At 42.8% G+C, this 22,934-nt stretch overlaps 1 protein-coding gene across 2 annotated transcripts in view; it reads right to left on the minus strand.

Moving 5' to 3' along the window:
- The window catches only part of LOC119177153 (cytochrome P450 4V2), a 59,877-nt gene that overhangs the window by 21,804 nt on the left and 15,139 nt on the right, over positions 1 to 22,934 (minus strand). For both annotated transcript variants that reach the window (XM_037428551.2, XM_075878234.1), the window contains exons 2-7: positions 8,722 to 8,831; positions 6,720 to 6,808; positions 2,608 to 2,807; positions 2,154 to 2,223; positions 1,561 to 1,687; positions 128 to 316 (exon numbers count right to left, since the gene is read on the minus strand). In XM_037428551.2, coding sequence (XP_037284448.2) covers positions 128 to 316; positions 1,561 to 1,687; positions 2,154 to 2,223; positions 2,608 to 2,807; positions 6,720 to 6,808; positions 8,722 to 8,831 — 785 coding nt within the window. The remainder of the gene's footprint in view (positions 1 to 127; positions 317 to 1,560; positions 1,688 to 2,153; positions 2,224 to 2,607; positions 2,808 to 6,719; positions 6,809 to 8,721; positions 8,832 to 22,934) is intronic.

The raw sequence follows: 22,934 nt of genomic DNA on the forward strand, positions 1-22,934 counted from the left end.
GTACTCTCAAGGATACAGTAGGCCACTTTTGATGTATTTTTAACTTTAGATGGTCAACTCTACAGATCACACATGGGAATGCGAAACACAGTGATTCAATGTGATGATGAGAAGTAGATTCACTCACCGCGAACATCATGAAATCAGCATCTTTTCTCACACCGTCCAGCGTGTATGTGGAAGGTGCCCTCATGTGTTCTAGCAAAAGGCTGTCGAGGAACAACGAACCGCTGGTGTCTCCAATTTTCGGAAGCTTGTTGCTGTTGGTGGTCTGATCTGATTGCTTCTTTATTTCATCCTTCCGTATGTTCATTACCTTGAGAACGACAACCATACGTGAAAAAAAAGTTCATTCTCTTCTGAAAACTAATAAATCGCTTCTTCAAAGGCTGTAAGACTAGCCTTATTTACTGCCATTGCGATCTTATACTAAGCGAGCCGCGCGAATGGGGAGGAGACAGCACAAACAAAGATGTCCTTTTTCGACGTGTAACATTTAGGGTGCATTAGTAACTAATACCATAAAATGAACAAGCATAAGGGCTACCTGTGCTTGCATGTTCCCGTCCTCGTTCTTAGTGCCCTGCAAGTGACCATAATACGGTCGTTCTACTAATACTACTACTAATTATCTTAAGTAAGAGGAGTGTGCTCAATATGAATAATTGCGCAGAAAACAGGGCGTTTTTTAGTTTTGTAAGTCCGATCGCTATACTGCGTTCAGTAAGAGTGACAGGCATTTCATTGAGCACTGTGTGACAAAGGAAGAAAATGAGGAGCCACCACTGTGTCCCCTGTTTGCAAACAATGGGGTGCCACGTTGGACGTAATGCTGCACGCACTATGGTGCCTACTGGCACACTGCGTGAGCGTCACCATTTAATTGTGCCCTCAGTTTCTTCACTTGCCAGATTAACTATAAAAAAAATCACAGGTGCGCACATATAAAAAATAAACAAAAAACAAAACGCAGGTTGTCTGTTGTGACATACGCTGTGACGAGTTTTTTTCAATCTGCGTTCTCGTTTTTGCAGAGTACCAAACATGACTACTTTTGAGATGACCTTCTGTCAGTAAAGAGCAGTTCGCGCGAGTGCTCCCATTTTGTCACCAATTGTGGTTGTTACAGTGGGTTGCGGTTCTAAAAAAAAAATAAGAATGCAAGGTGTCTGACCTATCACTTAAATTTTGCCAGCTTGTTGTAGAGTGGATTAACATAATAATAATAATCGTTGAGGCTTAACGTCCCGAAATTATGATATTATTATTAAGTACACCGTAGTTTATTTTGCGCCTAAGCCTAAGTGTACGGGCTTCAGCATTTACACTCCCACCAAAAATGCGCCTGCCATGACCTTTGGATGAGCAGTAGAGCACCATAACTACAAGACCACCATGGCGGATATAAGCGGAAATTATTCGTCTCACATCTCGCGCATATCGTTTCCACTTAAATTTATGATGACATAGACTTGTAGAATTACAAGCGCTGGCTTCAAAATCTACGCGTGACAAACTGTGGTGTCAGCTTATCAATACCGAACATGCATGACAACCTACGCCGTACACGATGGCTTCAATCTTTCGCAGGTTTTTTTGAAACAGGCGGCCATCGGGCGTCAGTCGGTAAATCTGATCCAGCCATAGCCAAGGCTGGAAAATTCTCGTGCTCACCAACATTGTAAGCCTGCAAAGTGATCAAAAAGACGAGAAGAGACCAGACTCAGTCTGTGTACTCTGACCAAATGCTGTTTGCTGTTGAGAAGAGGCGTTTTTAATGCGATATGTAAAACAGGATGTCTACGAGACAACGAACACAGGTTCAAGTGAACTTATTGCTCTTTTCCTAAAAACATAGTTGAGTACTTGAAGACTTGTCAGGCTAGTCTAGTATGCTCCTACGTATAACCGGGTCAAGCAGCGTGATCAGCTTTATGAACCATTTTCATTATAGACTTACGACGTAGAATAAAGAAAGTTGTGCTTTGCGATGGCAAACCGTTTCTTTTAAGTAGTAGCATCGTTTAGTGCTTATTTAGTGAGCTGAACTTTATTACAAATTCATTAATTTATTATGAAACTTCACATTATAGAATTCTAAATAAAAAATGCGCCATTGAAAAGATTACACGCCAAACCAAATTGTGGCTCACAAGTTAAAGTAGCCGCCATAGTTTCCGTGCTTCTCTTCCTGAACTCCCAAGTCCACCCCAAGGGCAACATCTGCGAGAAAAAATACAGAACGAAAATAGCGAGTACGGCAAGTGCACGCTCTCGTCTGAAAGCTTGCGGCGTGATACGTCACACTTTCACCTCAACGATGCACCATTGTATGTGATAGCAAAGAGTTACAATATTACACGAATAAAGGCTATAGGCTAACTCCTACAGCATTCTTCCCGGAGTAACTGAACAAAATGCTGGCGCATATAGCTCGGTCACTGCAGCGAAAAAAAAAATGACCTGCACGCAGTCGGCCGTTTCTACACGCACTCAGCGGTGAAGTCAGAGCATGTGTATGGCAGCCCAAGAAGGTATAAATAATCCGCATATGATGCATGTGTGGAGCCTAAATCACGAAGACTGAACTTATCATAGCGTACTCACGTCCAATAATGTCCAATGCGCACTTTTGCACGTTCTCAAGGCATCGTATGGGCTCGTCAGGCTCCTCCTTCAGCATCTTATCTATGCGCGCCACAAAGCAGTCGGCGCTCTCTCCGATGGAGCCGCGGTAGTTTTCCATAGCATTTGCTTGGAAAGCTTGCATAAAAACCTTGCGTTTGGATCTCCAAGAATCGCCGCCACTGCATTAGAATTCGAAGAAAAAGTATATTTTGCGCCAAGCCGCAAACACCCTTTTCCCTCAGTTTTGATATTTTTCAAAGAGTAATCACACGTAGTTTTAATTAGCCATACCCCATGGAAAGTGATTTCACCAATGGTCCACAAATCAACCCTCAAAATACAGTTTCTGGAGCTAAGATTTGAAGAAAGTGAACCAACCTACAATGATCAACGTAGGGCATATAGACTATCGTGTAAAGTCGAGGTAAAAAATGCCTCGAATGAACCTTACCTAAGCAAAATACTGCGTAGTATGAAATTTTAATTATCCCGCTGAAGAGCCATTGGAATCTAGTGCAAAGAAAACGCCTTTCGTTTAAGCCAAACTTAATGCAGTGCTCGTTTCACTCGTACCAACATATTTCAAGGCATCATTCACCAAGAGTCCCACGTTAAACAGGAAGCATTCAAATTTTCAGCTAAGGGAGCGCTGACGGGCACAGACAAATTGAAGCAATTTTATGTCCAGCAGATCTCAGTTACGGAGAAGATTCACTAGTACTGGCACACAAAGACTGGGTTCAAGGCCACTGTCGTCTTACAGGCACAAATGCAGCGAAAGATAACTGCGTTCCAGACAAAGCGCTAAATAGAAAAAATCCACTAGCAGATGAGCACCGTGACAAATAAATGGGCGGAAATGCCATTTCAACAAACGATGTTTATTCTATAACTTGTACTATACAACAAACTGCGGCGTAATTGCGTGACTTCTCACCTAAAAAGCCCTTTTTTTTCAGGTCCTTTGAAATTTCTACAAGTGAAGTGTCCGAATATACAATCAATAGAAATATGCAACAGGATATTCATTAGAATTTAACAGAAGTGTATAGTTTTTCAAGCGTGTCATGTTTACTCGCATAAGACCAGCGCTGGTAAATGATACTGTTGGCAAACATGTATTTTTCTTGCTGTCATTGATGTTCTACAGTCACGCACTTATGGGAAAGTATACGCTCAGTTAGAGCTGGCAATTTAAGAACATAAATAAAAGGCTCGATGTGCAATTTTTTCATAAATGAATATGCACATGCACGAACAAACAGAATACTGCGTCTGTCTGTAAATGCCTAAACTAACAAATAAATAGCAAACCAAAAGAAATATAAGGAGCGATCATTATACGCATTCACATCGGTACAGAAAGATAAGGAATACACAGTGGAAATAAATAATACCTCTGTCCCAGTGAATTAAACACTGCGCTAATGAAATGACAGTTCCCCTTAGGGAAATTCGCCGGAAGTTTCTGTGTATTTTTCTGAACCCCTTCTCGCGAATTATAAGCGACTTTAAGAAAGTGTCTCCAATTTACAAAACATATATTCAAGGCACTTTATATTACAACCGAAGAAACAAAACAGAGTTTTTATGTGTTTTTGGTATATTTTAGTAAGCATTCCTAATTATCCCATGATTCGGTATATAATTATATATTCTTCAGTCAGTCGATTTCCATTTCTACACAAAACGAACCAAAACGAATACATGCGCCATTTGGTTTTCATTGTAATATTGCTTTAAAGCAGTGGTTGTAAACGAATGGCTTGCTGGGCTGTGTTATGCGGCACCGAGAACAGCAGCAGACTCCTCCCCCTACTCCCCTTGCCACGTGTTTTCTGAAGGCCAACATGACAATCTTGACCTGAAACGGGGCTTGTGCTTCGATCTATGATTGCAAATTACAACCTTAGTTTGCAGTGTGGCCCTCCATTTCAAGAGGAGTTAGCTGACCACTGCTTTAACGCAACGAAAAGTTGTTTTTAACTTTGGTTATTGAACATGGCATGTCGACTCATCCGTCGAACGTCGTAGTGCATTCACCAAAGTACTCGACTGTAGTGATACGTAGAGCATTAAGGTTAAAGGTTAAGAAAGGAGGCAGTGATTATGAAGAAGGTTCAGACCATTCTAATCTATATATCTTGGTTTCTCTTAGCCACTCTTAGCCATGAACTTCACCACTTTTATCTTTCTTCTTGGCAACAGCAACAAAAAAAAAGTTGCGTCCACATGTTTGGACGTTGCACCGCGAGGCGCTGAACCCTATTGGTGATTTGTATGAACATGTGGCATTAGTGCAGGCACTTAGCTTACTTGCGGTCGTGACCTTTGGTATTATCAGTGTAGAGGACTACACGAATGTTCCGCTTGAACTTTCTGTTCAAGAAACAAGAATTACAGACTGACAATCAATGAGTTGATTGTGCATTTATTCGACGTTCTGCGTTTGAGCAATAATAAAGTACAACGTTCCATGAAAGCTGATTTCAACCACTCAATTCATCTTGAGCAAAATTTCGGGCGTCAGACTCATAATATGAAATCGATTACTTTCCCAGGATACAGAAAGTGGCATCAATCAACTGCATGGTGGGTAAAAGCTTGATTGATTTGTGGGGTTTAACGTCCTAAAACCACCTTAAGATTATGAGAGACGCCGTAGTGGAGGGCTCCGGAAATTTAGACCACCTGGGGTTCTTTAACGTGCACCCAAATCTGAGCACACGGGCCTACAACATTTCCGCCTCCATCGGAAATGCAGCCGCCGCAGCCGGGATATGAACCCGCGACCTGCGGGTCAGCAGCCGAGTACCTTAGCCACTAGACCACCGCGGCGGGGCAAAAGCTTAGCTTCATTATATTTTATAATAGTTTACTATACTATCCGACGTTCTTTACTTAGGTAATAACTTTATTATTCCAGCGAGAATTATTGGCCTAGGCTAGGCCTCGATATGAACACAACATGGAACAGTATACGTAGTATCAAGCAGAAGGCACTTTCGTTGTCAATAAGGTGAAAGCAATGTACGCTCCACACTTAAACCAATTATTCGTCTTGGTCTCTGTTGTGGTCAATGCGTCGCTACAGGTGCACGTTTTATGTCTAAAAGTTAGAAAGAAAATGATGCTTAATGGCCCCGCTAATGTCATGGGCTTTGCTGGAGATCCATGAGGACACCTTACAGCAAATATCCGCATCTCAGATGCCTTCTTCAGTCTCTGGTACTTATGTGTTGAAAAAAAAAAAAAAACAAGTGTTGGTTTGTAAACTTGCTTATTGTCTGCTTGTTTGTTTGTTTGTGCGCTTGCTTGCTTGTCTATTTTTTTTGTTGGTATGTTCATTGTTTGCATTTTGTTTCTCTATTTGTATGCTTGGTTTTTGGTTAGCTTGCTTGGTTCCTTGTTTCTTTGTTTACTTGTTTATCTATCTCCTTGCTTGTCTGTTCATTTTTTGTTTTCTTGTTGATTTCTTTTCTTGTTTGTTTGTTTACTCGGTTGTTTGCTTGTCTGCTTGTTTGATTGCTTGTCTGACTGATTGTTTGTTTGTTTCCTTGCTTGCTTCTTAACTTGTTTCAGATCAACTCACACATCTATGTTATTTTCGAGTGATAGGCTGTGCCATGGCCAGAATACGGAGGACACGCACATGGCGCCGCGTCGTGTTTATCTTTTAATACAATCACGGTAGTACAATAGTTCAATACAAGAAAGCGTGCTCTAACCGCGGTATGACCACGATGTATTAAATGGCTTTGCTCATGGTTTGTGAGGATCACATTGGGTACGTTGTGTGTCTGATTATATTTTTCTGTTTCTTTCATTCTCCCTCATTTTTAATCTTTGTGTGTGTCTTGAATATTTCTACCATGATGATGGTAAAGCAGGTTTAACGTAGCTTACCTCCCCATAATTTGCATTTTTAAATGGAAAATAAGACAACGGGACATGGACACACTACTAGAACGTCTACGTCTTTGACCCGTGTTGCGCCGTTTTCTTAAAAAAAAGAAAAACAGGCACGATTCAGTCCTACAGCGACTTTTTACAAATACACCATAGTTTATATTACGATCCACAATACTCACATCATCAAAAGGCTCTTCTCACCAAGCCATGATTTTAGGAATGAGTACAGGAAGGGCTTGTCTGACTTCACTTTTCCCATGAGAACAGCCTGAAATGAATGAGCAAGGACAACCAGATGTGTCTATAGATGTGAACGAAAGAAGTGAAGCAGGTCAAGGGCGCATTTTCTTTCTTATACCAAGCCAAATCAAACTAAAAGCCAATAAACCAAGGAAAGTATGAGAGAGAATACTTCGTACTTTGCCGCAGCAGGAATGACACTGTTGCAAGTGATCAAAAAACACTCCTGATTTAAAGGGGCCCTGCCACACTTTTTGAGCATGGTCAGAAAACGCTGCCGATCGGTAGTAGAGGCTCCCGACAAGATGCGAGCAAAATATTACAGCGCAGCACGTGGCCTGGAATTCACAGTAAATATCAAAGTCAGCTAAAAATAGCTTTCTCTCCTCTTGACAAATCACGGAAAATAAGTCCAGTAAGCCCATCTATCAGTCATTGGCAGATTTGAACATGGCGCGCTTGGATGTTCGAAAAGTCGCCACGAAAGGCCGTCAGTTGTCCACTCATGCGCGCGCGATCGCACTGTGAAAGCCACGTATTCGAACAAAAAAAAAAAAAGAAACCAACGCTCAAGGTCACGAGGCGCGAGTGACATTTTTTGTTTGCCCCTCCTGTCCCTCCCTGCTCAGCTTCCAGCGCTTTCGTCGGGACGAGAGAAGGGAGAATGTGATTGCAGCGTGTTACCAATCTTTGTAACTCCGCTCGTATTGCACGGATACTTAATTTTTGCGGCGTTCAGTTTGTGAGGTAATACGCCTTTCCAGTGAATTACCTTCATGGTTACTCAAAAAAGTGTTTCAGGGACCCTTTAAAGTGGACGGCACATGTTTCCATCAGCAATTTGTTGTCCGTGACAGTTTATGGCATGCCCTTTTTTAAAACTACAAAAGTTGCAAGTAAACTGAATTATTTGTCACTGAATTTTCGGAGTGATATCAAAGTTGATTGCGCTCCCTGAGCACGAAACGTGACCCTGCTGAAATGTGGCCACGTCATATCAAAACTACCCTTGACAAAGAAGTGACCGAACTCGAATAATGGTCCATCGTGGATGTATCTTCGTATAGATACATCGTGTATGTATCTATCTATCGTGCAGTCCTCACGATTGCGCCAGCGGGCCGCCTTACTTTTGCTTGGGTGTGTTTGGTGCTTTTTTCTTTTTCTAGCTGTGCGCTAGCGAACCGCAATATTAACATTCTTCTTTCTCCGTGAAGCATAAAACACAGCGCCTATTACTGCCACACTTCTTGAAGAAAAGTGAAGTGTATTTTAGCACTTGTCTATATTTTTAATAAATTTTGAGATATAGGAAAAGTGAGTCGGGGGCTAGTCAGTACGACATTGAAGCTGAAAAAAGAAATCTTCGCACGTGACTGAATACCAGTAGAAGTACGCAGGACAGGTTATAGTCTTGCTTACTTCGCCTCGTCTCCTGTCTTAACTGCGTGTATATGCTGTTTAGTTTCCTGACGTGTGGTGATTCAAAAATCATAGAAGCTTGTGCACGTATGAAAAAAGTAACATTTATTTGGCGTTTAGACTAAGCACCTGTCTTTTGCAAGAGTGGGGCTGACAGCTACTTTCGTACACTTTGTACTCATTCGCTCCGAGAATGGCTACACATAGAAATATTCACGGTTGTCTATTGGAAGCTTTTATTGAGATCCATAGGACTATTGAGTGATGGGCTAATGAAGGGCTTTATGCGTCAAAAAACACGAATGCGATTGTTAGGTACGTCGCGTAATGGGGGGTTTCCGGATTGATTTAAACCACCTCGTGTTCTTTAACTTGCACCTAACTTATGTGATTAGCTGATTTTTTTTTTGCATTTCGTCCTCATGTAAAAGTTGCCGCCGTCGCTGATAATTGAACCCGTGTCCTCTGTTTTAGTCACGCGTTTCATCAAAATCGAAAGAAAGGTAGAGAAACAGTCACCTGCGCAGCCTCGGGCGTGTGTATTACCACGATAGGAAAGACGCCCAGGTACGCCTTGAACGTCTTGCATTCGTACTCCTTGGTCAGATCTTTGATGGTGTTGAAAACAACTGGAAGCAATCAAGAACAGTTTTGTTGGTGAACGTTATGTTGCATAACAAGTAGATGAAAGCATAATTCCGAAAACCAAGCCCGTGAATGTAATGATTTCTAATGCACTCTACTTCCCTTACGCACACATCTCCTGTCATTGTAAAACACCCAAGAAGCCAGTCGTGTTCGAACCTCGTATATAAAAAATGATCTGATAATTTGTAGCAGAGCTGGTATGCTCGAAGTTTCATCATGTGGTGTAGAAAGAGCTATCATCATGCCCTGCTTTCTTTTGCTACGTCCAAGCAAGTCAAAGTTACAATAATAATTGTTGTGGGATAGTCCGGGTGAACAGTGCAAGTGCCTCAGATAAAATGGCCAACGTTTCGATAGGAAAACCTATCTTCTTCAAAGGCGTTTGTCATTCTTGACGTGTTAGTTTGAAGGGGGTAAGTAGTGACATCATCTCCTGGTGGTGGCGCGTGTCCCTGCTGGAGTCCCGAAAGCACAATGTTATTATGAGAGATGCCGAAGTGGACTGCTCGGGACATTCCAACCACCCGGGCTTCTTTAACGTGTTCCTGTATCTAAGATTAGCACACGTGACACAAGCATTTTTGTCTTCATCAAAATGCAGCTGCCGTGACCGGGATTTGATGCCGCGACTGTGGGCCAGCCGAGTGCTTCAGCCACTAGACCACTGTGGCGGGTACGTCAAGCTTACATGAGCCTAGTTGATTATATCCAAGCTTCATAAAACGTGGTTGAGCACAGTAACAACAAACTATCTAATGATATTGACGTGAATTGAGATTTTCATAAGTCCTAGTTAAGGCATGTTGAAGTATTATTGAGGCCAGAGAGGTAGATTTCAGCAAATCTTACCAAGTTCAGCCTAATTAAAAGGACCGACAAATGGCCAGGACGTGCACTATATACTGGTGGAAATGAAAAGACCGCGAATAATGGTGACAGATTCAAGCATTCTTTTCGCGAGCTGAATAGCACTTATATTTTAAAATAGGTGTATAAGTAACAAAAAATCCGGTATGCCGCGCACCTGTAGCCAAAGAGCCTCAGAGCTTATTATGGAGTCAATTACTTTGCTGTACTTAGGAAAACAATTATTAAAGTTTCAAGGGCCCGTTTTTTTTTCTCGACATAGTATTCATGACAACAGACAATGATTCAAAGGAAAGTATAGGATATGTTGTTAGCAGTCATTGTTATGAAAATCAAGAAAGAAAAGTGGACGAAAAGATAACTTCTCGCAGGCAGGTTAGTCACGTGCTTGGTCACGTAGTCTCATGCGGTCATGCGTGCCATAATTTGTCCTCATAAATCGGAGTATGCTTATTGTCCTGCCCTGTGCTGCTTACGAGGTAAAAGGAGCCGTTCGGTAAGTAGCGTTGCTGTTTTCGAGGCCGTCCCTAGACCGGGTCGAGCCATGGCACACGTGCGCCATGAGCACGCGTGCTAGAACACGAACCCATCGTTTGCTCACTCTTTGCAGTATGCGTTGTCACGTGTGTGAAAGACCTTATATTGACCAAATGTAGACGACTTTCGATAGCAAATATTTTGTGCCGTATTCCTCGTTACCATTCCTTGATTAGACACTCTGACCGGTAAGCATTTTGTTGAGTTAAAGGAAATAGGTACCATAAAACTCTTTTGTTGATCCATTCAGTACTCATCAGAGTTGATTAAAACTGAACATAATTAGTGCTAAATATTCAATTTATTAGCTTAGGATCGGCTCTTATTTGCGTGTTATCGAGATTATTCCTAGATATGCCTAATTAGCCTTATTCGGCTATTCAGTCTGATTAAGCTATTTCAACTACAGGCATTGTGTTGATTTAGTTTGGCTACGGTATGTCTAATAGGTAACGTTCGATAAGCTAGTGAATAAACCTCGGTTGTGAGAAAGCTTGGGTGAACACTTCGTGCAGCCGCAAGTAAATACAAGAACTTATTGACCGATAGCAACATAGCTTAGCAAAACTTGGACAAGCCCAAGCAAGCCAGGACCAGCTCGGTTCTAGCCAACTCAACACTTGCAGTGTGATGCTAAACGAGAATAGGGGGTACTTTTCAAAGAGCTTTATGTTCTTCGAGGCATGCATTCACACATCGGTCAATGTGGCCGATGTACATACATGTGACCACATCCCTCACATACCACTCTTGTGGTGCACGTTCAAACCATTTTACTTGTTTTCGAGAGCATCACCATGCCCTTAGACACGTCTTGTATTCTTCCTTGCACCATTTGCCGATATACTGCCAAATTTAAGGGGTGCAAAGAAAAGCGCACATCAAGTTGGTTTACCACATTTTTTATTTAGTCCATGCTTCATTGTGTGAATTTTATGGATTACTGCCTCATGTTTTTTTTTATTTTCAGCGTACTCTGACAAAATATTCTGAAAAAGTATAGACTAATTATGTGCTGTGGCCATTCAATAAGTTGTCCTGTTTTCGCGCTATTTCCCCCTCAGTATCATCTATCAAGTGGCCCTTCAGGACACGCTTCTGCGAAGTATACATATGCGTTTCTCGTAGTTTTTACCATTCGCAAGAGTCTTTCATATACCAATGCAATTAAATATGAAGGGTATTCAAAAGCTATTAATCGTCCTAACTTCGCTGCAAAACCAGTGTGCAGCATATGAAGGCAGCTTTTTCAAAGGCTGAACTTAAGCATGAGAGTACAATTCCACGTATTACAAGCTTGGAATGACCGAACGAGTAATGCAGGACCAGTTTCGCAAAGGGAGATTACACTGCCACTAAAGAACAGTCAAATGTCTAGAAACTGTTCTTATTTTTTGAAACCTCGGAGAGAAACCGGATTCCCATGTCTTCCGTCTTGAACCACGCCATAATACCGTAAAAGTTCAGCGATGAACAATTTTTCACAAAACTCAAGCAATCATCAACGTATCGGAAGATTTTTGTTTGCATATTTAGCGCTTAAAGGGACCGGAAACTGATCTTTCCGACCAGTTTTTTTCCGGCGAGACAGAAATCTTACCCTTCGCAGCGCTCGCAGTTGCAGTAGTTTTTCCCCAAAGCACGTAGTTTATTTACAAGCAGTATTTTTCGGTTTGAAAGGCTCTGAACACCGACGTTCCTTTTTGTCCAGCAGCGCTGAGAATTGATAGGGCTGCCGGTAGCCCTTCTAGCAACTTGTGCATGCTGTCATTGTTGTGGTTTAGCAGACGTTTCTGTAACTACGCTTAACCACACTTACTTTCAGCTTAACAACTATTTTCGAAAATAACAATCCGTTACAATGAGACGATGTGGCTTTATACATCTTCATTGTATTTGTAGCGCGTTGCATGCGCCTGCGCCCAAGGTTGATGCGCCTGTGTCATGGATGGCTTGTCCCCTTGACGTTACTATTTCGACTCACGAGCCAATCCAAGTCACCGAAAACGTCACTGCGCGTCCTTTTAGAGACAAAGCGGAGGTAAAAAAAGAACGTCACTACGAAGTGATAGCGACCCTGAACTGCGTGCCCCTTTTCATTAGCACGTAGAAAAAATTCTCAAAACGCGCTGACGAGCACGAGATCATTACATCATGTGAAAGCAGCGACACTTTATTGCACACCACTTACGATTGCTTATGAGTTCCTTTTTATGGAGTATTATCTTTTACCATTAGGAAGCAAAGAATATTTCAATACTAACAGAAAAATTGTTAACTGCGTTTACTTGCATTGTTGACACTTGAATTGTTGACTTCAACAATTTAAGTGTCCACCACCAGGTGGCAATCCAGGCTATTTTCGTGATTTTCAATCAAGAAATAAAATTATAACTACACTTCTCACGCGAAAAATAGGTTTGGTTTGAGTCACTATGAGGGACAATCTTTCCATTCATGCAGTAATCTCATTTCATGTTCTGGGCAGTTGTCGGTTCTTCTAAAGGACCCCGGGCACCCAATTTGGAGACTCGCGATGCTTGCGTTGTCTTCCATGCGTGGGCACTTTGATCAAATAGGACTAAAAAATCATTGCATCTAAGATACTTTATTTGGATTTTAAAGTAAGCGTGAGTGGTCATCTGAGTTTGCAGCCCCTCGCAACGTAGCCGCAAGTACGACGTAGATAGAGGCCCTTTGTGACGTTCCAAAAAAAGCGGATATTGTCGACGTCACAGAACATTCACAGGGTGCGCACAAAATCACGACTAGCAGTGTGGCACCGAACGAGGTTCATTGTTCGTCACCTCTCTCGGTCTGCAGGAAGTTTTGGCTGCTTATGCTAGGAATGCTTTTCTTTTTCCTGGTGGGGGGGGGGGGATATGCTCAAAGCACCTACATCGTCTCACTCTTCACTGCGCGCTGTTCTCCTGAATCCAAGACTGTGCATTTAGTATCACCAAACCTTGAGCGCACGTGGTCTGAGACAACCTTTATGAATACTTTTTCAGTTTCCGAACTTCTCCTTTCGCGGCGGCAGTGATGTGCTCCTAGGGAGTTGCGGCGCGCTGCCGTCTAACTTTGAACCAAGTAACCGGGCACTCTCCGCTGGCTTCACAGCCACTGTAGTTTCGTGCGTTCCGTTCCGGTGTTCGGTGGCACTTTTTTTGTACTGTGTGTATGTCTTGTCGCTCTCTGTATATGTGGCATGCTTCCACACGTCTTCTGAAGACAATTAGACGCCTGCAGCCACGAAGACACTCAGACATCTACGATGAAGGGAATTCTCCGATTGTTGACGTGGTGGGCTGGAGTGGCTGCCGAAATCTTGGAGCAAGCACTCGGAGTGTGCCAAACGAGATCTGCGAGTGGAACACGTGAATGCCCCGCGTGAGGTCTCTCCGGAAGTTTTTTACACATACGATACTAAACCAGTACCGGAAACGGTTTTCTTTTCTGCTCTCGATGTTTCAATGACAACTGTGTCACCACTGCAAAGCACAACATTTTGACCACGCAGCCTCGCAGAAAGCAGGGCTACCGCTTTCTAATTTTAGGAATGTAAACAAGAGCACAGGGTTACTAGACTGCCCCAAAAAATGCTGAGGGCAACCCAGCTGCCCGACTGTACCGGATATGACGGCAACGCATTCTTGGAGTTCCGGTGAAATCCGTCTCTGCAAGACGGAGCACGCGGTACGCTCCATCGCGGTGTGGATTGCTTCAAATCTACGTATGGAAAATGCGAACTTGCTCTGAATCTACCAGCGAAACGCGGATTGTCAGCTTTGGAGCAAGAAAACTTGCTCCCGCTCGACGAGTTGAATTCGCCATAAGCCTTGATCATGTGCAGACGCACCAAGCACATGTGTACATCTCCCGAAATTACTTCTACTGTAGCTGCTATCCCGTGCGCCTTAGCACAGGCCTTCCGTTCCGGGAATCATAACGATGTGTTTCGTGCCCGGGTGCACCTTCAAGTGCAGGAAAAGCCCTGGGAAACTCCAATTCTCTCCGCCATCCGACCCGCTGTTACTGCAAAAGTGGGCAAGATTCATGAGGATGTTTGAGAAAGACACATAAGGTTGACAATGTTCACCTTTAAGAAAACTACATCCTGAAGACATGTAAGCATATCAGAAATTAAGATGTCGAAATCAACCATGGTTCATTAGCATTGAGGAGTGACGTAGTTCCTTGTTTACTTTCAAACCTTCTAGAGTTTTTGTCATGAAGCCACAAGAGAAACGGCATGTGTACAGCAACCAACCGCTGATGCCTTGCAATCCACCAGAAAAATCCTGGCAACAGGTACCCGCTCCTTCAGAGGACTTCAGTCTTTGTGAGCCATTGGAAAAACGTGTGCTTTAACTTCCTTGCAACTAGACTTCGACGGTCTCTGAGGAGGCGGAAAAACCTCCGGTAATTATCTTCTATAATGCAGAATTCAAATAATACATTTACTGGCACAGCGAAAGGAGAAAGTGCATCACTAAGAAATATTTACTACAAGGGCTGTGTGGGCTTGACTGGTGCTAAGAGAGGTTTGCGTGTCTTGTGTCATTTCATCGAGAACACTAAAAAAAAAACAGAATGTCAAAAAACTACCAAGGACAACGTGAAGAATGCAACCAGCAAATTAGAAACGCTTGGTCTATGCCACCACCACTCCAGAACAGAGAAACTTTAGATTCGCCGGTTGAGTGAAAAACAAGAAAGAAGAACGAAGGCTGAATCTCCAGCAACTCTCAAAAAACTAGTTGAATAGTGCAGATTTTGTTTATTATTTGTACATTCATCATGCAATAAAACTAAAATCCCCAAATGGGTATAGGTACAAATTAAACTGGCTAATGCTCAATATTTTGCTGCTCACAAGCCCAAACCGTTACAGGAATTCAGCTATGCTGAAATTCGAATGCTCGTGACTAGTTTGTGATTGTTGCAAGTGTTCTTGTGTCCATGCACTGGTGTTTTTCTAATTTCACAAAATTTACATTTTAATGATTCCAAGTGCTATGCACTGACAAATCTGAATGCTTTTGACACTCATAAATATATTACTTCAGAAGAAGAAAGTGCACTGGTTTACATCAGCCACACAGAGAAATAGCGTCGTTATAGTAGGATTTCAAACGGGGCTGATGCCTTACAGCAATGACTCAGTTTCAACTTACTTTAGGGTAGGGCCCACTGAGGTGCTTATCGCTGCACTAAGTTAATGTGCATAACTTTAATGATCCCTTTGCTGAGACTCACAAAAGTAGTTTCTAAACAACTAAGAAAAAACATCATGAGTCAAAGCTTTTACCGAAAATTCGTTGATATGCAGCTAGTACAATTGAGCTCTAATATTTGTTTCTGCTACAAAAAAGAAACAATAAGTTACAGGGTGACAAAATAGCTCTTATCTCGACAAATGCTCGTCTAGCACCACACTTGGCGAGCTATTCATTTTACCAAGGACCCGTAAAGAGGCCGCATATGCATCTAGGCCAGACATTATACTTCCAGTGCCTAAATGAAGAAGTCAAGAAAAAGAATTCAAGAAACGGTGTCTATAAACATTGTTTTCCAGCACTCCCCCGCTGTTGGATGCTAGTTTCTTACAGTGTCTGGCACGGGTGTTGAAGTGACGCTAATATTAGACACGGTTACCTGCGCTAGCTTTAACTATATACGATAGTTGGAACATTTACGATGCAGTTCGGCATTGTCATATACCAGGCTACTTTTAGGTTACAGTAAAAAAAAATGAACAAATTTTCGCTATCATTATGACAATCCCATGTTCTGACGCCTGATGGCAATGTACGCTTGTGCCACGTAATATTCCGTCAATGTTTAATGCAGCATTGCGAGGCACGTATACAGGACACGTGTGTTTGTAATGAACAATTTTCGAGTTATATTCACTGCATTTCCAAGCAGAGGAAGTTGTTTTCTTGTACTCGCAAGCAGAGGCGTGGCCATGTAACAGTACACCCGCTTGCCACACAAACGACCAGCGTTCGCTCCTCAGTCAGATCCAGAATTTTTTATTATTTATTTTATTTGCAACTTTTTAAATTTTTTGTTCACGCAAAGATGCTCGACTTTGTGGTCACGCTAAGATAACGGTTTTGCCTCGCAACCAACGACACCGACGCCGATGCCGCAATTTCTGGGGAACAAGTGCTTTACCGCTATCGCGTTATAGTTTGCCACTGTCTCTAACAATGCATTGCTCGCCGCAGTTCAGCCATTTATCATCCTTCAAGGAGCAATACAGGGCATATACATCAATGCTAAACGCAACTACATCATCATCATCATCATCATCATCATCATCAGCCTGACTACGTCCACTGCAGGACAAAGGCCTCTCCCATGTTCCGCCAGTTAACCCGGTCCTGTGCTTGCTACTTCCAATTTATACCCGCAAACTTCTTAATCTCATCTGCCCACCTAACCTTCTGTCTCCCCCTAACCCGCTTTCCTTCTCTGGGAATCCAGTCAGTTACCCTTAATGACCAGCGGTTATCCTGTCTACGCGCTACATGCCCTGCCCATGTCCATTTCTTCTTCTTGATTTCAGCTATGGATAAGATTCAATGGAGAATACCTTAGTAACCTGCGCTTCGCCGATGACATTGCATTGCTGAGTAACTCGGGGGACGAATTGCAACTCATGATTACGGAGTTAGACAAGGGGAGCAGAAAAGTGGGTCTTAAAATTAATCTGCAGAAAACGAAAGTAATGTACAACAACCTCGGCAAAGAGCAGCGCTTCGAGATAGGTAATAGTGCACTTGAAGTTGTAAAAGACTATGTCTACTTAGGGCAGGTAATAACCGCAGAGCCGAACCACGAGATTGAAGTAACTAGAAGAATAAGAATGGGGTGGAGCACATTCGGCAAGCACTCTCAAATTATGACAGGTAGATTGCCACTATCCCTCAAGAGGAAGGTATATAACAGCTGTATCTTGCCGGTACTTAGCTACGGAGCAGAAACCTGGAGACTTACAAAGAGGGTTCAGCTTAAATTGAGGACGACGCAGCGAGCAATGGAAAGAAAAATGGTAGGTGTAACCTTAAGAGACAAGAAGAGAGCAGAGTGGATTAGGGAACAAACGGGGGTTAAGGATATCATAGCTGAACTACATCATAACATTCATAATTGGTCACGTACACAACCACAAGATCCGATTTTTAAACGTGGAAAGGGTAATTTACCCTCGACGCAGAAGGAGGTTACTGCAGAAATTGACATACAGCCAGGTGCTATGTATATCTTTTCTTAACAATCACGCGTAAGAACATTTCTAGTTCATGCGTTTTAATGAACAAGAAAATCCCCAACTCAACATTTTGAGCCTTTTATACAAGGTGGACACCTGAGTGTGCTGGTATTTTATGTTTGTGAACGGTGAGAGCGCAGAGAAAACGAACACACACACACACACACACACACACACACACACACACACACACACACACACACACACACACACACACACACACACACACACACACACACACACACACACACACACACACACACACACACACACACACACACACACACACACACACACACACACACACACACACACACACACACACACACACACACACACACACACGTAGCGCTCTTCATCATCGTCATCATCAACCTGTCTACGCCCACAGCAGGGCAAAAGCCTCTCCCATGATTCGCCAATCAACCAAGTCTTGTGATTTCCGTTGCCACGTTATCCCCGCAAACTTTTCAATCTCATCGGCCCACCTAACTTTCCAACTCCGCTTCGTGCGTTTGCCTTCTCTGGGAATCCATTCAGTTACCCTGAAGGACCGTCGGTTGTCCTGCCTACATCCTACGTGCCCGGCCCATGTCCATTTCTTCTTCTCAATTTCAACTATGATATCCTTCATCCGGGTTTGTTTCCTGACCCAACACTGCCCTTTTCTTGACTCTTAAGGTTACACCTATCATTGATCGCTCACTGCGTCGTCCTCAATTTAAGCTGAAGCCTCTTCGTAAGCCTCCAGGTTTCTACTACGTAGGTAAGCAATAGCAAGATGCAGCTGTTATAAACATTCCTCTTGAGGGTTTGTGGAAGATTACCATTCATGATTTCAGAGCACTTTCCGAACCTGATCCACCTCATCCTTATTTTTCTTGTTATTTAACTCTCATTGTTCGGCTCCGCGGTTACTACCTGCCCTAAGTAAGCATACTTTTTTCCTAATTCTAGCGTCTCTCCACATACTGCAAAATGTTGTTTTCTGCCGAGACTGTTGCACATTACTTTAGTTTTTTACATAATATTTTCAGACCTACTCTTCTGCTTTACATGTCCAGTTCAGTAATCGTGAGCTGTAATTCGTCCCCTGAGATACTCATCAAGGTAATGTCATCAGAAAATCGCAGGTTGCTAAGATGTCCTGCAATAATTAACTCTTATTCCTAGCTCTTCCCAGCTAGGGTCCTGAAAATATCCTGTAAACGTTTACATGGTGAATAACATTGGACAGATCGTGTCTCGCTGCCTTACACCCTTCTTTATTGGGATTTTGTCGCTTTTTTTTATAGAGAACTATGGTGGCTGTGGATCCGATGTAGATTTCTTCCAGTTTTTTATGTAGGGTTTTTGTATGCCCTGAATTCGCAGTGGCTGCATTACTGCTGATGTTTAGACTGAATCAAACGCCATCTCGTAATCTATAGAGGCTATGTATAGGGGATGGCTGTATTCCGCGGATTTTTCTATTATCTGATTCATAGTATGAATTTGGTCTATTGTGGAGTAGCCTATACGAAATCCTGCTTGGTCCTTTGGTTTATAAACTTTGAGGCTGAATTAGTTCTATTAAGCAATAATTTGTAAATAGTTTGTAGAGAACGGACAGTAAGCTGATTGGCCTGTAACTTTTCAAATCCTTGACGTCTCCATTTTTTTGAATTAAGATTATGTGTGCGTTCTTCCAAGATTTTGGTACCCTTCCCATCAAGAGACACTTCGTATATAAAGTGGCCAGATTTTCTAACACAATTCTTCCAGCATCTTTCAGGAGGTCTGTTGTTATATTATCCTCACCAGCAGTTTCGCCTCATTGTATTCCTTCTTTCCTTACTTCCCCTGTCGTTACTGGTAGGGTGTGGAATTCCTGTGGACTAATATTGCTTTTTGCGATATTATGCAGGTTTTTATGGCTTCTGTACAGCTTTTGTACTCCTCCACAACCTCGACTAGCGTATCCATCTTGGTTATGACATTGTCTTCCTTGTTCCTCAAAACACACACCGAAGTCTGCCTTCGCAGCTTTTAGGCTTCTGTCACTTTTTACAAACTAGTCATTCTTTCCATGTTATACCTCCTGATGTCTGCTGTCTTATGCCTCTTGATTAACTTCGAACGCTTCACTATAGCTCTATTTTGTCGGTCGCACTTGAGACTTTCATAGTTTGTCGTCGCTTAATAAATTTTTTGTCTCCTTAGGCAGCTTGCCAGTGTCCCGTCTTGTGACTGTACCTCCAACTTTTATTGCACACTCGTTGATGATACTAGTAAGATTATCGTTCATTGTGTCAACGCTAACGTCGGTTATCTCATTTAGTGACTGGAATGTATCTTGCAGCTAAACTCTGAATTCATGTATTTTTACTCTTACCGCAAGTTCATTAATTGGCTTCTTGCGTATAAGTTTTTGTTTTTGCTTTTTCAAATCAAAGTGAATATGAACTCTTACTACTCTATGGCCACGGCATGTAATCTTGCCGACTACTTCTACGTCCTGTACAATGTCTGCATGTGCACACATAATGAAGTCAATCTCATTTTTATTTACGCCATTAGGACTTCGCCACGTCCACTTGCAGTTAGCCCGTTTTTTCGAAAAAGGTATTCAAGATCCAGAAAGTATTACGTTATGTGAGCTCTACTGAAAATATAATTGGCTTCTTGCGTATAAGTTTTTGTTTTTGCTTTTTCAAATCTAGGTGAATACGAACTCTTACTACTCTATGGCCACTGAATCTAATCTTGCCGATTATTTCTACATTCTGTACAATGTCTGCATGTGCACACATTATGAAGTCAATCTCATTTTTAGTTTCGCTATTAGGACTTCGCCACGTCCACTTGCGGTTAGCCTGTTTTTTCGAAAAAGGTATTCAAGATTCACAAATTATTACGTTATGTGAACTCTACTAAAAACTCCCCTTTGAAATTCTAGAGCCGATGTCATATTCCCCCGCTGCATGGTCTCCGGCCTCCTTCTTGCCTACTCTGGCATTAAAGTTGCCCATCAGAACAGTATACTGTGTCTTTATTTTACCAATGGCTGACTCTTCGTCTTCATAGAAGCGTTCAACCAAATGATCATCATGACTCGGTGTAGGCGCATAGGCTTGTACCACCTTCATCTTGTTCTTTTTGGTGAACTTTATTATGGTACTTGCCACTCTCTCACTGATGCTATGGTATATATTCCTTTATGATGCTGCGATGTTCTTGTGTATGAGGAACACCACACCAAGTACTTTTCTGTCAACTAATCCACGGTAGCATAAAACGCGTCTAATCTTCAGCACTGTATAAGCCTCACGTGTCCTCCTAAGTTCGCTGAGCCCTATTACATCCCATTTAACACCCACTAATTCCTCGAATAGCACAGATAGACGAGCCTCAAAAGATAGCGTTCAACCGTTGAAGGTAGCCAAGTTTAGATTGCAATGGCGACCTGCCCGGACCCAGAGATTCTTAGTACCTTCCACTGCCTCGCAGGTCTGACCGCGGCCTTGGGCATTTGTTGCAAAGCTGCTGGGGACTGAGGGCCACGGGTAACTGCTGTATTCGTGGGAGGTTATGGCCAGGTGCAGCACCAGGGTGGCCAATCCTTCTCTGGTACGGAGTGCGTTACCGGCAGCTGGTCGCCAGTGAGGCCAACCCCAGACCTCTTTTTTATTTTTATTTTTAACGATTCCTTCATGAGGCGTTTTAAGTGAATACACAATTGGGAATTGTTCAGCATCTGCGTTCGATTCGAATTTTGTCATGGCATGCTAGGCTGCTGCACCATCACTAAGCATAGGAATCTGTGGCACTTTCTTCGCACTGTATAATACCACTTGACTCGTAGCTCACCTGGCCTTCTTTGTTTAACTAATTTAAAGCGCATTTTCCCTTTAAAAAGTAAAGAAAAAAACACCTGGCGCAGTTCCGAGCTTATGACTTTGCGAGCTTAGGCGGGCTTAGTGCCCTGGATGACACTCTTATTCACGTGCTTATTCTCTCTTAACTTCTTTCGGTCTCACTCAAATTTGACGTTCTTAACTTAAAATTGTCTGCAATGTTGGAGTGGTCGCTTTGACGTTTCCTGTCAACGCACAAATTGTGTGCACCTGTTTTGCGACTAATCGGCTGATTACACAAAATTCTTACGTTGAGCGTAGGCGTCGCGAGCGGTTGGGGTGCATAAAAATTAAATGCAAGAGGTTTCTAACTGCTAAAAAATAGCCTTTAAGGGTGTATTCAATTTTGTTGGCGTTTTGAGTTGTATTAAAGCTTTAGAAAATAGATATAGAAGTCAACAGTGGCCCTCAGTCGAGAGTCAGATATACGTACTAGTATGTACAATTACGGGTAGCCTAATAACGTTCAATAGTGGATGAAAAGGTACGGAGGGAACTATTTCTAGTTCTAGAAAGAGGTGAAAGGCAAGAAACCTGGTACGAAAGTAATGACTTGTTTGCATCATTCACCACAAAGCGTTAGCTTGGATTGCTAGTCTCGGACGACCCTGGGCACTACACTTACCCAAAACGATAGGTCCACGCGACACGTTCCGCATGAGCTACTTTCAACAAAATAAAATTGTTGAAAGTAGCGCTATATTTACTGCGGTAACCAAAATTTTGAATACTGCGGGAGCGTGTAGCGAAGATCACCGCCGCAGCGCCTTCTCCCGGCTGCCACGGAAGCTCGAGAGCACGCACTGTGCACGCCATCCATTTTTACCTACGAGCGTGCACTTTCACTCCCTTGAACTGTGTGCACACGGGAACGCCCGAAAAATTGCAAGGTGTCGCTTTCGCATCGCAAAAGTAGCACTGAGTGATGAACGTCACAAAAATACGTAACATGTAGTCGCAGAGATCGCCACTTCGTCTTATTCGTTCCAGACGTTCCACGCTGGTGAAAGCAGGCGTTCTTTCTCAAAAGAAAGTTACTGTTCACAAACTTTTCGTACAGACGAGCCAAATTGTCCTAGATTAAGCCTTTTTAGCAGCGAGACTGCTCCGGTATTCACGTCCCTGCTTTTCACAAAAATTGATCTGAAATCCTTTTCACGATTCTTTGGCCTTCTTGAAAAAATCTTGGTCGGGGATAATGACGAATAAACGCTCTTCGTCAGAGAAAAGGTCAGAGAAAGCGTTACAAATGAACTTCAGCTTCATTTCTGTAAATAGCATGGATGTATAGAGAACTGAAACTCGAGTTTGCGGAGCGACGACAACGCCGCGGCTGACTCTGACGGTGAGCTCCGGAAAACTTGAGGATGAGCGCGGGAAAGGGCGCAGGCGAGTCAGTGCGTTTCGTCGAAACAGGAGCGTGTGCGACACTCGTGGAACGCGTTCTGCAGTCGGTGCGGGGAACTTCAGTGCCGTGCGGTCATCTTGGCGTGCCAAAACAA

Source organism: Rhipicephalus microplus, chromosome X, assembly GCF_043290135.1.
Source record: "Rhipicephalus microplus isolate Deutch F79 chromosome X, USDA_Rmic, whole genome shotgun sequence".
In the NCBI taxonomy this organism is placed as follows: Eukaryota; Metazoa; Arthropoda; class Arachnida; order Ixodida; family Ixodidae; genus Rhipicephalus; species Rhipicephalus microplus.